At 41.4% G+C, this 16,486-nt stretch overlaps 1 protein-coding gene across 1 annotated transcript in view; it reads left to right on the forward strand.

Annotated features, from left to right (window-relative positions):
• The window catches only part of LAMC2 (laminin subunit gamma 2), a 77,815-nt gene extending 62,292 nt beyond the window's left edge, over positions 1-15,523 (forward strand). Inside the window, exons 18-23 of the mRNA XM_070746295.1 lie at positions 2,742-2,891; positions 3,665-3,779; positions 8,927-9,126; positions 9,648-9,806; positions 9,920-10,019; positions 14,097-15,523. Of these exons, the coding sequence (XP_070602396.1) occupies positions 2,742-2,891; positions 3,665-3,779; positions 8,927-9,126; positions 9,648-9,806; positions 9,920-10,019; positions 14,097-14,347 (975 nt within the window). The 3' untranslated portion in view covers positions 14,348-15,523. The remainder of the gene's footprint in view (positions 1-2,741; positions 2,892-3,664; positions 3,780-8,926; positions 9,127-9,647; positions 9,807-9,919; positions 10,020-14,096) is intronic.
• Positions 15,524-16,486: the final 963 nt, after the last annotated feature.

Here is a 16,486-nt window from a genome sequence, read left to right on the forward strand (position 1 = left end):
GCAACTTAATCCATGACATCCCAAGAGGCATGATTAGTTGTCTCCTTGGTTATGATATCTATGCTCTCTGTAATCAGTGGAACGACTTGCTTGCAGAAGTTGTGGGTGCTACAACCCTGAAATGTCTGAAATGCTATAGGACAGTGATAGTGAACCTTTTTGACACCAAATGCCCAAACCGGAATGTATGCGTGTGCCGCAGTGCTGGAAACCCGAAGACCAGCTGGCCAGGTGTGCATGCATGCACTGGCCACCTGGTCTTTGGGTTTACGGCATAAGCAAGCACCTTGGCCAGCTAGTCTTTGTGTGCACTGGAGTACCATAAACCCAAAGACCAGTGCATACATGCATGCGTTGACCAGCTGGTCTTTAGGTTTATTTATTTGTTTTATTTTATTTATTTATTTATTTTATTTATTTTATTTATTTTATTTATTTTATTTATTTTATTTATTTTATTTATTTTATTTATTTTATTTATTTTATTTATTTTATTTATTTTATTTATTTTATTTATTTTATTTATTTTATTTATTTTATTTATTTTATTTATTCGTTCACTCGTTCATTCATTCATTCTTTTCATTCTTTTCATTCATTCATTCATTCACTCACTCACTCATTTATTTATTTGATTTTTATGCCGCCCTTCTCCTTAGACTCAGGGCAGCTTACAACAAGTTAGCGATAGCACTTTTTAACAGAGCTAGGCTATTGCCCCCACAATCCGGCTCCTCATTTTACCCACCTCGGAAGGATGGAAGGCTGAGTCAACCTTGAACCTGTGATGAGATTTGAACCACTGACTTACAGATCTACAGTCATCGGGGTAGAGTTACAATGTTTTGCAATGGAGTCGGATTATGTTTGAGGTTTTAGCCAGATCATGTTTGCCAACAGTTATTTTTCTACTAAAATCCTTGGAGTAAAAGTACCCTGTCTGCAGAGATGCTGGGGAGCTATAATAGTAAGTCTGTGAAACTGGAGACTTCGCATCTCATGAAAGAATGTGCCAGTAACTTTGATCTTTGGCAGCAGCCTAGCCATGGTACTGATATCTCTCAATAACCCTCACTGAGAAACTGCCAAGATTATCTCTCATGCATGACTTTGGCTTGTAAAAAATGAGACTTTATATATAAAGAGATTGATTTGAAAAATCAGCGCGTGGATTCCTCCTTTGTTTCCAAGCTGTGTAGGCCCAAGATAGAACAGTTTCCTATGTGAGTGTGAGTGTGTGTGTACTAGACAAACTCCTAAATGTCTTCCAACTCTGTTATTCTGTTATCTTGTAATGATTGCAAGAGACAGGACAAAGAAATATAATTAATAGGCAAATAAAAGGCAGGTTAACCATCAGTAGGAATGTGTACAGTGCCAGTGGCTCCTCCCTAGTTTCTTGGGTTGTAAAGGGGACCAAGGAAGAAATGTATTTTCATATTTTCAAGATTCTGTCAATGTAATTTTACAATAAAGTAAGATTTAGTTACTTTATTTAGTTACTTTGATGAACTAGTTCATCTGCCGTTTATTCCTGTTTGGTCAACCTTGTGCAGCAGCCACTACCTAACATTGTCTATATACCTAGCACTGTCAACTAGTATTTTACCACTCTTTCAATTAGCACTTGGGTTACTCTGATTTTCCCCCCTCATTTCTTTCTATTTGTATGGTCTACTGACTGAACCTTTTGACTGTATGATCTTTTGACCATTCATTGGCAGCAAAAAGTGAGGGATATTTTGTGTATCCTTTGGCTGTCATCTAGTGGTCAATCAGATTTGTGCAATTGAGATACAATGATTGGATAAGTGTTCTGTCGGGCTCTCTGGTAGAATCCTCCCAAAAATTCACAGGTACAAATTTCAGACACACACACGTTTGAAAATTCAAAACAATGTTCTTTATAATGAAAATTCACTTAAACCAAGCCCTCTTTTGGTATAGCAAAGAGCACTCGTCTCCAAACAAACTGGTAATTTGCACAAGTCCCTTATCAGTTCTGTGATACTTATCTTGCAGCTGTGAGGCAATTCACAGTCCGTCTTCTTTCTCAAAGTGAAACACACTTTGCTCTGGTTTAGTTTCAAAGTGGGGAAAAATCAGCACACAAAAAGTCAAAGTCAGTAAAGCAGTCACGAAACACAAGGATCAGATAATCCTCCACAAGGGCCAAACCCACAGGCTGCTATTTATAGCAGCCTCACTAATTACCACAGCCCCACCCAACCACAGGTGGCCTCATTTTCTTTGATAATAATCTCTCCGCATGCGTGGCTGTATCATTAACTCTTGTTCTGAATCCAAGGAGGAGCTAGATAATTGATCTCCTTCTGAGCTGTCTGCCACACTCTCCTCCTCCCTGTCACTCATGTCTTCTTGGTCAGAGGAGCCTTCATCATCAGATTCCACCGGGGGCAAAACAGACCTGCAGCATGTAGATGTCTCCCCCACACCCACAGTCTTTGGGGCAGGAGCTGGGCCAGAGCTAACAACAACAGATAAGTGTGGCTGAAGAGCTGGAGTTTTAAAAAGAGATTTATTGCCAAGGTCCTAAAGACTATGGTGTGTGAGAAGAACTGAAAAACCAGGACTTCCCTGGGAGTAGTGGACATTGAGAAGAGAATAACAAACCTTGCAGGTTTCAGAAGTACAAAAACCAAACTAATTACTTTTTGTGTTAAGTCCAATCAATTTTAGAGCTTGCTTTCTTTCCCTCACTTTTTCTTCTGGTGTTTTAGGAGGAGGCCGTTCAGCTCCAGCAGAAAATGGACTCTTTATCCGGCTTCATAGATATCTACATGGCAGAGTACAAGCAGCTGAAAAACAACCTAGGGAGGTGGGAGGAAGAGATCAAATTGTTATTGGAAAAAGGACAAAATGACAGACAGGTAAGTAATCAACATAAATATGAAACCGTATATTTTGGAGTCCATAAAGTATTTAATCTTCAGCAGAAAACTTTCAATGAAAAATTTAATGAGGGATTTTTATGACATTATCACATGTTTATGATTTGTTCTCTATTTCTATATAAATACCGGTATTAAAAAATATTGACTATCGTATATTTTGGAGTATAGGATGCACCTTTTTCCTCCCTAAAAGAGGCTGAAAATTTAGGTGCGTCTTATATTCCAAATGTAGCTTTTTCAAAGGCCCCCCCCCCCACTCCTAACTAGGTAGAAACGATCTTCCTGGCTTCTTACTCCCACCAAAGGTTTTTTCCTGACCTAAGTCTTTGCAGGGTTGTTTTCATTCCAACTCCCTCTGCAAAAGGCTTTTTTACCCCTAACCAGGGGATAAAATAATGTGCTGAAGCTGAACAGGCTAAGGACACTAGCCAGATGAATACCTGTTAGGTAGAATTTTTTTCCTATTTCCTCCCCCTAAACTAAGGTGTGTCTTATACTCCAGTGCGTGTTATTCTTTGAAAAATATAGTAAGTTTATGTCATTCTTAGGAATTCCCACTAGAAGGCATAGAAACATCCCCTGAAGAATACTAAAAGTCTGAACCTGGTCTGTAAATAACTGTTGACCTTCTGAGTCTTAAGTGAAAGATCCCTAGTAGGCAAACATTTTATTATTGTACACAGCACAATTGTAGAACTGAATGCTCATGCTGTGCATTTTCACACTCTCGTCTTCCTTTCTGCTTCCAGTCATCAGTTCAGTTGTTGTCTCATGTCAACCTTGCCAAGCAAAAAGCACAGCAGGCAGTGAATGCTGGTGATTCTGCTTTCAATGATGTTGAGAATATCTTGAAGAAACTGAGAGGTGAGTTTCACGTGGGTTTAAACAAGTGGCAAGTTTCTGATGGGGCTTGGGAGTACAGCCCTTTGGATTCAGTCCCAAAAGATATTTCATCTCTGCATCTGCTAGAATGATCTGGTGGGATGAAAAAGCTGCTGTCAACTACAGAGATTATACACTGAATGTGCAGTTTCACATACTCCAAGGGAGCTTTTGGGAATCGATTTTACTCTATGTAATAACGGGTGAGAACTTCATTGAAGGACAGGCTATGATGGTCATTTAAAAACTTAACAAGAAATGGATTCACATCACGTAACTATAAATCAAGAAAAGAGCTGCTCAATTTACATTCTTTAATGTGATTTTATTTCAGTAAGCTCTTGGATTCTTTTAAAAAGTTTGGTTTTGTGTGTGTGTGTGTGTGTATTTAAGTAAGTTAGGGAAAGAAACAAAATTGTATAGATAGAGAAATTTGGTTAGAGCCATGAAGATCCCCCCAAAGTTGATTTTTCAAAAGAAAATTGGACTTTTTTTGTTTTTGCTTGAAGTCATTTCACTTCTCATGCAAGAAGCTTCTTCACTTCTTCAGTTGAATTTAAAATCTTCTGGATGAGAAGCGAAACATTTTCAAAAAATAACGAAGAAAGTCCAGTTGCCTAATGAAAAAGCACTTTTGGGACAACCACGTCTTGTGTGACTGAGAATCTCCATGGACATTGAGCCATGAAGATGTAATAAAAAAATCAAGAGACATTCCAGCTTTGTTTTTTAAAGTTTGCTTGCACATTTTCAAAATCAAGGTTTTACATTTCTTTCCTAGGACAATGTAGCTTGAATATATTCAACTTTCTTTTACATCATATACATGATTACTATTTTGCATTGTTGTAATATTGTGCATCAATGATTATGCTGACATATTTCCTAAATTTCTTTATTCTTACAAGTGTAATTCTGAACCTCTCAGTGTTTCTCATTTTTGTTTTGTTGTTTTCAAAAGTTTGAACAGGATTAGTATCTTCCTATACATTAAGACTATCAAAAAAGATTGAAAATGGGAACAGTTTGTAGGCTACTCTAATCAGGACAAAATCTAGGCTTTTTCAACAATGTTAGTTTAATTCTTGTTCCAAGAAAACATGTTCCCCTTTGGTCCTCATCTTTTAGTAACCAGTAAAAACATTTTTTTTAAAAAAATAATCTTTATTTAACTTTGACATTAAAAACAACACATCTCGACCAACAAACAAGCCAAACCAACAAACAAAAAACATGCATGCAACTACAATAATACAGACACTGAAAACAAAAAAACAGTAAATAAATAGTAATTTAGTAATTTTTATCCCAGAAGGCAATTTGAAGCAAAGCTTGTAGTTGAAAATTTCAAATTTAGGGAAGATTTTCATCACATAAATGAAGGCAAATATACATGTCGCTGGATAGTATTGCATGATTTATTTTATTTATTTATTTTGTCCAATACACAATGAGGGTTTTAGTGGGTATATATCTATATACACATAGTAAAATACATGATGAAGGAGATACTAATAGTAAAATATATCTATGAAAGAATAGAAAATAAGATATAGTAATAGAACATATCAATGAAAGAATAGAAGAAGAGATATAGGAATAGAAGAAAGGTATAGGAGATATACGATTGCAATAGGACAGGGGACAGAAGGCACTCTAGTCCAGTGTTTCCCAACCTTTTTTGAGCCGCGGCACATTATTCACATTTACAAAATCCTGGGGAACATTGAGTGGGGGCGGGTGGGCGGGTGTGTGTGTGTAAAAAAAAGTTTGGACAAAAAATATCTCTCTTCCTCCCTTTCGCTCTATTTTTCTCTCTCCCTCTTTCTCTCTCTCTCTCCCTTCCCTCCTCTTTCTTCCCCCTCTCTCTCCATCTCTCTTTGTTTCTCCCTTCCTTCCTCTCTTTTTTGCCCTCCTTCCCTCTCTCTGTCTTTCCCTCACCCTCCTTCCCCCCTCTTTCTCTCTCTCTCTTGCTTTCTCTCTCTTGCTGTCTTTCTCTCTTTCTCTCTTCCCCTCTCTCTCCCTCTCTCTTTCTCTCTCTTGCTATCTCTCTTTCTCTTTCTCTTTCTCTCTCTCTCTTTTGCTTTTTCTCTTTCTCTCCCCTCTCTCTCTCCCTCTCTCTTGCTATCTCTCTTTCTCTCTCTCTCTTTTGCTTTCTCTCTTTCTCTCCCCCCTCTCTCTCCTTCTTTCTCTCCCCCCTCTCTCCCTCTCTCTTTCTCTCTCTCCCCCCTCTCTCCCTCTCTCTCTCCCCCTCTCTTGCTATCTCTTTTTCTCCCCCCTCTCTCCCTCTCTCCTTCTCTCTCTCCCTCTCTTGCTATCTCTTTCTCTCTCTTTCTATCCCCCCTCTCTTCCTCTCTCTACCTCTCTTGCTATCTCTTTCTCTCTCTCCCTCTCTTTCTCTCTCTCCCTCTCTTGCTATATCTTTCTCTCTCTTTCTCTCCCCCCTCTCTTCCTCTCTCTTTCTCTCTCTCCCTCTCTTGCTATATCTTTCTCTCTCTTTCTCTCCCCCCTCTCTCCCTCTCTCTTTCTCCCAGTAGCCGTGGGGTGACGGCAGGGTGATCAGCTGTGAAGCGGAGCTCCAGAACGGAGGCACAGACAGCGGTGGCTAGACGCCGTACATTTCTGGCGTTGCGCTGGGCATGGACGTGGGGCTTGAGCCTCCGTCCTGGTCCAGCCAGCAGGCAAGTGCCAGCCACGCAATTCCAGCATTTCCAGCCGCCGCCGTCGGTGCCTCTGTTCCTCTGTTCTGTAGCTCCACCTCACAGCTGATCACCCTGACGTCGCCCCACGGCTACTGGGAGAAAGAGAGAGGGAGAGGGGGGGAGAGAAAGAGAAAGCAAGAGAGGGGGGAGAGAGAGGGACCACCCTGCCACTGCCCCACTGCATGGCTCCTGCCCGCTGCCGCCGCCATCACCCTCCCGCTGCACGCCGCCCTCCCGCTGCCGCTACCCTCCCACCAAGCCCCAAAGCTCACCTGCTGACAGGGAAGCTCCAGCCGGGCGGGGCGCCGCAGCTGCTGGAAAACTTGGAAGGCGCAAAGAAGCAAGCTCAGCTTCCGGTCTCACAACTTTTTTCTCTTCGCAAAAAGTTGCGAGACCAGAAGCTGAGCTTATTTCTTCGCGGCACACCTGACCATGTCTCGCGGCACACCAGTGTGCCGCGGCACACCGGTTGGGAAACACTGCTCTAGTGCACTTGATTCAGTCTGGACCAGTCACCAGGATAAGAGATTTTGTCTTCCAAGCTTTTGGACTTATGCTGGACTTATGCCTCTGGGAATTTCTCTGTCTCTCATGCTTTCCCTGAGGATGGACTCCAGCATGATTCTGAAAGCTCAGAAGATTAAAACTCTCATCCTGGTGGCTGACCCAGATCAGATCCTGCAGGAGTTTGCTGCTTCCTAATCAAATCTTTAGAGCTGGATTTTGTGGATTAAATTTTAGAATTGATTGTTTATATGGTCATCTTTGGCAAGTTGTCCTGAGATTTCATTGCAAGGTACAAATCAGAGGTGGGTTCCTGCCATTTTGCACCAGTTCTATCGATGACACCACCACTTTTTTTATTTTCTGTTTTGCTTGTTTGGGGGTTTGTTTGGGATTTTTTGCTGAATTTTCAGCACTGTCCATGCACTGCCATTTTGTTTGGTGTTTTCTCTTTCTTGCTATTTTTGATGATGATGATGATGATGATTATTATTATTATTATTATTATTATTATTGTTATTGTTATTGTTATTATTATTAATTAGATTTGTAGGCCGCCCCTCTCCGTAGCCTCGGGGCGGCTCACAGCAATAATAAAAACAATATACAATAACAAATCTAATATTTGAAAATATCTAAAAAACTCATTATTTAAAAAAGACATACACACAAACATACCATACATAACCTATATAGGCCAGGGGGAGATGTCTTAGTTCCTCCATGCCTGATGGCAGAGGTGGTTTTTAAGGAGTTTACGAAAGGCAAGGAGGGTGGGAGCGATCCTAATCTCCGGGGAGAGCTGGTTCCATAGGGTTGTGGCTGCCACAGAGAAGGCTCTTCCCCTGGGTCCCGCCAGACGACATTGTTTAGTTGACGGGACCTGGAGAAGGCCGACTCTGTTGGGACTTAATCGGTCGCTGGGATTCGTGCGGCAGAAGGCGGTCTCGCAGATATTCTGGTCCGGTGCCATGAAGGGCTTTATAGGTCATAAACAATACTTTGAATTGTGACTGGAAACTGATCGGCAACCAATGCAGACTGCGGAGTGTTGGTGTAACATGGGCATACCTAGGGAAGCCCATGATTGCTCTCGCAGCTGCATTTTGCACGATCTGAAGTTTCCGAACACTCTTCAGAGGTAGCCCCATGTAGAGAGCTACAAGCTTTTACTTCTGTGCATGTGCAGAAGCTGAGTTTTCGGCACTGTTCATGTGCATGCGTAGCACTGCCACACGGTGCGGGAGGAAGCGAACCGGCAGCGAGGTAAGTTAGAGCCCACCCCTGGTACAAATCAAATTAATGAATATCCAGAGTTAGAGGTTGGGAAACTTTAGCCCTGCACTCGATATTCAGATTCTAAAGTTGAAACATCACACCTGGCTCCAGTTCTCTGCATGTACTACATGTTATTCTATATCTTGTACCATTTTCCTCCTTAATGTCCCCAAAAGTTTAATCTCAAAGTATTAGAAAGTGATAATTCAATAAAGCTGAGGCACAAATAAAATAACTTACTCTGTGTCAGGCCCCAGGTTAATATGTGAATTCAAAGGCTGGCCTGACACAGTATGGTAGGGGGAAAAAACCACCCACACACAGGGGAGTGAGAGATATGCCACGTAGCACACATTCCTTCGCGCAGAATCCAAAGTAACTGAACACAGGAAGGAATTAGAAATCCCTGCATTGGATTTGTCCACATGATTTGCCCTTGTGGGTGTGGGGATGGGAGATGAGCTTTTGACCTGGATGTAATCTTAAGGGACCTTAAGTTGGAATGCTGAATCTAAATTGGCTCTGTTAATAAATATGACTCTACGCTAAAGAAATAAGACGTGGAAGTCATTTATTTTCTCAGATGTTTCCCCCCCCCCGTTTTTAAAAAAATTATCTTTATTTTTTTCCACCTTCTGTTTATAGATTTTAATTTCCAAGCAGGTGACAAGCAAAAAGAAGCCTTGGATGCTATGCAGAGATTACCATTCATCATCAGTAAAGTTGCAAGCGCCCGTGAAAAACTGAAGCGTGTAGAAGCAACCTTGGGCAAAGCTGTTAATGAAGCAGAGTCAGCAAGGAGAATGTCTAGTGCAGCAAAGGAGATTGCTGGGGAAATTGATCAGGTACAAATCAGGGGTGGGTTCTAACTTACCTCGCCACCAGTTTGCTTATTCCCGTGGGTGTATGCACACTGCACACTGTGTGGCTGCGGCATGCAGACACGCAAATGCGCAGTACCAAACCCTCAATGTTTGCACATGTGCAGAAGCAAAAATTAAGAGTACCGTTAATTATCAGCATTCGGGTAAGATAGAAAAAAATACCGAGAGTAAGGAGGCTCTTGTTCTAGTTCACAAAAATTTCATTGGGAGATATGAGGAAGGAGCACTACATATGGAGTCTTGAACTTTTACATAAATGTGGGGTGTAAACCAGAAAAAATTAAAGAGGCATCTGATAGAACCACTGTTTTGGGGGGATTGTTTGAGGTTGGTGTCTCAGGTTTGTGGGATTGCTTTAAAAAGTGTTACAATTGCTTATTACTTCTGCACATCAAGCCACCGGACTTGTTTCTTCAACTATCCATCCGAATATCCTCTGTGGATTTTCTTATATATTTTTCCTCTTGTATTTGCATTTCCAGGAGATAGGAAAGCTGGCCTTGGAAGCAAATCGGACAGCAGATGGTGTGCTTGTCTTCGAGAGTGGGATCATGTCTCTGAAGCATGAGGTCACAATTGTGGGGGGGAAATTGCAAGAAAAGGCAAATGCGATTGATATGGATACCTCCATGGCTCAAAGGGTAAGTTTCCGACTTTGCCTTTTTTTAAATCATGGGTGCTTTGAAGAAACATCTGGATCTGTTAGGAAGCCTACTGAACAGATTAAGATAATCTAGTACTGATATTTCTCCAGATAACTGAGGCATCCCAGAGAGCCAGAACCAATGCTGTCAGTACTGCGAATGCTGTCCAAGACACACTCAGATTCCTAGAAGATGTTTCGCGCATGATAGGTAAGAAGCAAAGTGGTCTCCATTTATGGCTAAAGCATAATTTGGTTTAATTTGTGGATGATTCAAGAAAAGTCAATCTGGTTAAATCAATTATAACAGACAACAACAAATGTGTTGATCATTGAACATAGAAACATAGAAACATAGAAGACTGACGGCAGAAAAAGACCTCATGGTCCATCTAGTCTGCCCTTATACTATTTCCTGTATTTTATCTTAGGATGGATATATGTTTATCCCAGGCATGTTTAAATTCAGTTACTGTGGATTTACCAACCACGTCTGCTGGAAGTAGGAGGGCAATAGGAGGGCAAATAATTCCATCATCATTTGAATTCTTATGATATTCTATAAAAGTATGAAAGGGATATTCAATGTGCATTTTTCAATGTACAGTGGTACCTCTACCTAAGAACGCCTCTACTTATGAACTTTTCTAGATAAGAACCGGGTGTTCAAGATTTTTTTGCCTCTTCTCAAGAACCATTTTCCATTTACAAATCCAAGCCTCCGAAACTGTAACCAGAAAAGGCAGGGAGAAGCCTCTGAAGGGCCTCTCTAGGAATCTCCTGGGAGGAAACAGGGCCTGAAAATGTGGGGAGAAGCCTCTGTGGGGCCTCTCTAGGAATCTCCTCGGAGGAAACAGGGCCTCCATCCTCCCTGTGGTTTCCCCAATCGCACACATTATTTGCTTTTACATTGATTCCTATGGGAAAAAATGCTTCTTCTTACAAACTTTTCTACTTAAGAACCTGGTCACGGAACGAATTAAGTTCATAAGTAGAGGCACCACTGTATGTATTTGGGCTAGTTAACAAAGGTATCATTGAGGTATCAATGATAGAGAATATATGATAATATTATGCCTGCATTTAATAAAAAGCAGTTTAAATCTTCACTTATTTTTTTAAATCTTCACTTAAAATTAAAATTTTAAAGCCAGTTTAGCAAATTTATCACTCAGATAATCTTTATAGATGACAACTAGCAGCTTTCATTGTACTCAAAAGCCCATTGGGAGTCAGTGCACCTCCATGAGGGTGGAGAAGTATAGTTGAGCATCATCAGCATATTGATGGTACTTCATCCTATGCCTTCAGATGACCTCATCCAAGGAGTTTATGTAAATTTTAATCAGGATTGGGGTGAGTGCCAAGCCCTGAGGTCCTCTATCCTCCATCAACACCAAAATTGATTCCAGAGGAAGGGAATGAAACCACTACAAGATAACAACATTCCAATCAAACCCATTTTTTAAAAAAAGCATTCCCAACCAAGGCCCACATAAATACACATAGAACAGCTCAAAGCACATATTTAGCTGCCCCGATACCCATGGGATTGGGCAGCATATAAATCAAATAATTTAAATTAAATTAAATTATTCCGGTAGAGAGAGGTTCCCTAAGGATGAGCTCCACCTGAGTCCAAAAGCATGGAAGATTAAACCTCTGGTCCTTGTGACTGATCCAGATTGGATTCTGCAACAAGATATGGAGAGGGGCGGCATACAAATCCAATAAATAAATAAATAAATAAGGAAGGAAGGAAAGAAAGAAAGAAAGAAAGAAAGAAAGAAAGAAAGAAAGAAAGAAAGTAAGTTGGCCTTCTCCGGGTCCCGTCGACTAAACAATGTCATCTGGCAGGACCCAGGGGAAGAGCCTTCTCTGTGGCGGCTCCGACCCTCTGGAATCAGTTCCCTCCAGAGATTAGAACTGCCCCTACCCTCCTTGCCTTTCGTAAACTCCTCAAAACCCACCTCTGTCATCAAGCGTGGGTGAACTGAGACATCTCCCCCTGCCTATGTAGTGTTAGTGCATGATATGACTGTATGTATGTTTTTTATATTGGGGTTCCTTGTTTTTAGATTTTTTAAATGTTTAGATTTTACATTATTAGATTTGTCAATACATATTGTTCTTTATCACTGTTGTGAGGCGCCCCGAGTCTATGGAGAGGGGCGGCATACAAATCTAATAAATAAATAAATGAATGAATGAATGAATGAATAAAGAAAGAAAGAAAGAAAGAAAGAAAGATCCCAATTTTTAAATATGGTGTTGGTCCAAAACGATTCTGCAATCAATAGTATCAAAAAGTACTGAGAGATTGAGGAGAATGAGGTTGGACAAACCACTTCTATCTTATTCATAAGTCATGCATAGATACCATGTTTCCTGAAAATAAGACCCTGTTTTGTTTTATTTTATTGCCACCAAAGAAAGGCACCAGGTCTTATTTGGAAGGGGGTAGATGTCAATCCACTAACTCACCTCACTTGCACGCATCACCCCTGGCCTCTTTTTTGCTATTAAGGAACTTCTTTGTCCGGCAAGTGTAGCATGGCTTTCCTGAAGGCTGCTGCAGCTGATAACAGAGCTACAGATCGATTCTCAGCTCTGTTATCGGCTAGAGTGGCCTTCAAGAAAGCCTTCCCAGCTGTAGCAAAAGAAATGGGCTGAGGTGTATGAGGCCTGGCTGCAACTATCCGAAGGTAAGTAGTTGGGCAGCTCCACACCCCGATCCCCACCGTAGTTTAATTTTTACCTGTGCACCCTGGAGTGGGGGTGGTGGTCTTAATTAGGGCTTATTTTGGGGGTAGGGCTTATATTGGGCGCACACGTAAAAGTCAAGCTAAGACTTACTTTCGGAGTAGCTCGTATTTTCAGAAAAACACAGTACGATCAATGCTGTCATAGTCCCATAACCAGATCTTAAATCATATTGGAAAGAGTTTAAGTTATCTCCTTCCTCTAGCTTTCCATCTTCCTCTCTGAAGCTCCAACATGACCATCTTCTCAAACATCTTCCTTAAAAAGGGAACATTAATTATCCAAAATGGTCAGGTCTAGCAATGGATTTGTGAGCAAGGGGTAGACCATTCTCTCTTTAAGCATCAACTGTACCAGGGGTCTCCAACCTTGGCAACTTTAAGACTTGTGGACTTGTCCATCACCCTGGGGGGGGGAGTCACTAACCCCCTCAGAGAGGATTCGCAACTTGGGCGTCCTCCTCGATCCACAGCTCACATTAGAGAAACATCTTTCAGCTGTGGCGAGGGGGGCGTTTGCCCAGGTTCGCCTGGTGCACCAGTTGAGGCCCTATTTGGACCGGGAGTCACTGTTCACAGTCACTCATGCCCTCATCACCTCGAGGCTCGACTACTGTAATGCTCTCTACATGGGGCTACCTTTGAAAAGTGTTCGGAAACTTCAGATCGTGCAGAATGCAGCTGCGAGAGCTATCATGGGCGTTCCTAAATTCACCCATGTCACACCAACACTCCGCAGTCTGCACTGGTTGCCGATCAGTTTCCGGTCACAATTCAAAGTGTTGGTTATGACCTATAAAGCCCTTCATGGCACTGGACCAGAATATCTCCGGGACCGCCTTCTGCCGCACGAATCCCAGCGACCAATTAGGTCCCACAGAGTTGGCCTTCTCCGGGTCCCGTCAACTAAACAATGTTGGTTGGCGGGGCCTAGGGGAAGAGCCTTCTCTGTGGCGGCCCCGACCCTTTGGAACCAACTCCCCCCAGATATCAGAGTTGCCCCCACCCTCCTAGCCTTTCGTAAGCTCCTTAAAACCCACCTCTGTTGTCAGGCATGGGGGAATTGACATGTTCCTTCTCCCTAGGCTTATAAAATTTATGTATGGTACGCTAGTGTGTATGATTGGTTTTAACTTGTGGGGTTTTTAAAATTAATTTAAATATTGGATTTGTTGTACATTGTGTTGCTGCTGCTGTGAGCCGCCCCGAGTCTGCGGAGAGGGGCGGCATACAAATCTGATTAAACTTAAACTTAAACTTAACTCCCAGAATTCCTCAGCCAGCTGGGAGTTGAAGTCTGCAGGTCTTAAAGTTGATACGGTTGGAAACCCCTGAGCTAAACTACTCCCTTTCTGAAGGATATGTTCATCATAAACATTGCCATTTTCCAGAGGGATCTGAGAAAAAAGTGTGCATTGGCTAACAACTTCAGTGGCTTTGATTCTTGGATTATGAGGCATCTATTTATGTAGCAATTTGGAATTATGGGTTTAGCAGAAATAATTATTCTGTTACTCTTTTTCCAGGACAACTAGAGGATGTGGATGATCAAAGTGTGAACAAGCTTGAAACCAACCTTGGCAACGCCAGAACAAGAAACAACCAGTTGAAAAAAGTGATGCTGCAACTGGAGGAAACAGTCAGCCGGCAAAAGCTTCGAGTCCAGACACTGGATAGTAGCATTACTGAGATCCTTGCAGATATTAAAAACTTGGAGGTGATCCAGAATACTCTTCCTGCAAAATGTTACAATGTACAAGCCATTGAGAGACCTTGAAGGCCTTGCTAGGAAAGCAGACTTCCATGAACCCCATTTACCAAACATCAGGGTTAGACAAATGATTTTGGGGTGAAATGAAGAGAATGGCTGCTTGTGACTCCAACAAACAGGTCCCTTGGAAGTTCTCTTCATCCGGTTGGGAGGGCAATTTCCTTACTCTGCCTTCTGAGGCAACAAGTACCTTTCAACAGCAGCACAATTTGAAGAGAATGTAATTCAAGTCCCCATGTTCTTGAAAAAACCAAAGGGGAAACAATCTGTTGACATGACAGAGAAGGCAACCATAAAGAGCACAGTGTGGAAGAGACTGGATAATTAGGATATGTATCTTCCAATATATAAAATCCTGTGTATTTTTCTGGTTTCACCTGAAGGTGCTATCCTAGACGGTCATCTACCATTGACCACTTCATTTTAGCCCTCCATCTTCTTCAATTGTGATTCAGCAGAAAAAAAAACAGATGTTGCTGCACCCTGCTAAATTTATTCTTCTCTATTATCAAAATTCTAGGCAATGAATATTTAACTTTTCCACTAAGCATCCTAGAAATAACTGTTTCTTTTCAAAAACACTTTACCCTACTACCATCTCTGGTGGCTGTTCAGATAATCATATAGGAGATGGAACATGTATCTATCGATAGACCTAAACTAGTTTTACAATAATTACCTCAGGCCAGGGATTCTGGTAACTCTCATTCTGTGATGGGAAGGAGATTTTAGTAGTATGTTCAGTAAGCTGGTGGAAAGACAATCCCCAAGCAGGAAAGTATGGGCCCTTATACACAGGTTACATAAACTTGTATAAATAGGCCTGCCTGTGATTAGATGTGTTGTTTCTTCATTTTCCTTCATTTTCTTTGTCTCTACTGACTAAATGACAAACTAGAAGGGGAAGAATTAAATAAGGGCAGTGGTCCAAGAGGAGGATTTTTTGGAGGAGGGGGTACCTACGGTACCTCAGGCTGGAAGTGACATTCAGGTCACATTTGTCAATTTAGATGATTCAACTCTTGTCCCAAGATTTATAACATGCTATGGTTCTATCCTTTCCTGCCGAGATACAGAATCCTGAAATACGAAAGAGGGTCTGCTGACTTAAATTTTAAGAACAAAGATAGGTTGAAATTGTGGTACATGAAAAATCTTAATAAATGATTTGCTCCAACAGGATGAATATGGACTAAGCTTACAGTTTTGCTTGTTAATAAAGCCTTTTCTCCCACTAAAACAGCAGCTAGGGTGTATCCCAGCAAGAAGTTCCTTCAAAAATATAGCGATCCATCTACTCTGTCAGGCAACCTTGGCTAGAACAAATGATTCAATAAAACCCAACAGGAAGAAACCTTACAGACTTTAATCTTTTTACTGGTAACCTCATTCAGTTACTTTGGCCAGTCTCTGGACAGACCTTTGCAAATAATTGTATCTGGGTCCATATTGCAAGGTATAGGCTGTACTATTCAGCTCCACCACGTGTCAAACTTGCTGCGTCATGTTTCTGTCACATGACATTTTTCCCAATCATGGGACTGTAGTGGATGTGGTCTGCGCATGATGCATCTGGCCTGTGGGCCACCAGTTTGACACTCCTGTTTACAGCAATGTAATCCATAGAAACAAAGAAACATAGAAGACTGACGGCAGAAAAAGACCTTATGGTCCATCTAGTCTGCCCTTATACTATTTTCTGTATTTTATCTTAGGATGGATATATGTTTATCCCAGGCATGTTTAAATTCAGTTACTGTGGATTTATCAACCACGTCTGCTGGAAGTTTGTTCCAAGCATCTACTACTCTTTCAGTAAAATAATATTTTCTCATGTTGCTTTTGATCTTTCCCCCAACTAACTTCAGATTGTGTCCCCTTGTTCTTGTGTTCACTTTCCTACTAAAAACACTTCCCTCCTGAACCTTATTTAACCCTTTGACATATTTAAATGTTTCGATCATTTCCCCCCTTTTCCTTCTGTCCTCCAGACAATACAGATTGAGTTCATTAAGTCTTTCCTGATACGTTTTATGCTTAAGACCTTCTACCATTCTTGTACCCCATCTTTGGACTCATCCCCCATCATTAATTTTTTGGGGTCAGTGCAGTCATAGTCTTTCAGTCTAGGGCTACAGAGGCACT

The sequence above is a fragment of the Erythrolamprus reginae genome, chromosome 3 (assembly GCF_031021105.1).
Source record: "Erythrolamprus reginae isolate rEryReg1 chromosome 3, rEryReg1.hap1, whole genome shotgun sequence".
NCBI lineage: Eukaryota > Metazoa > Chordata > Lepidosauria > Squamata > Dipsadidae > Erythrolamprus > Erythrolamprus reginae.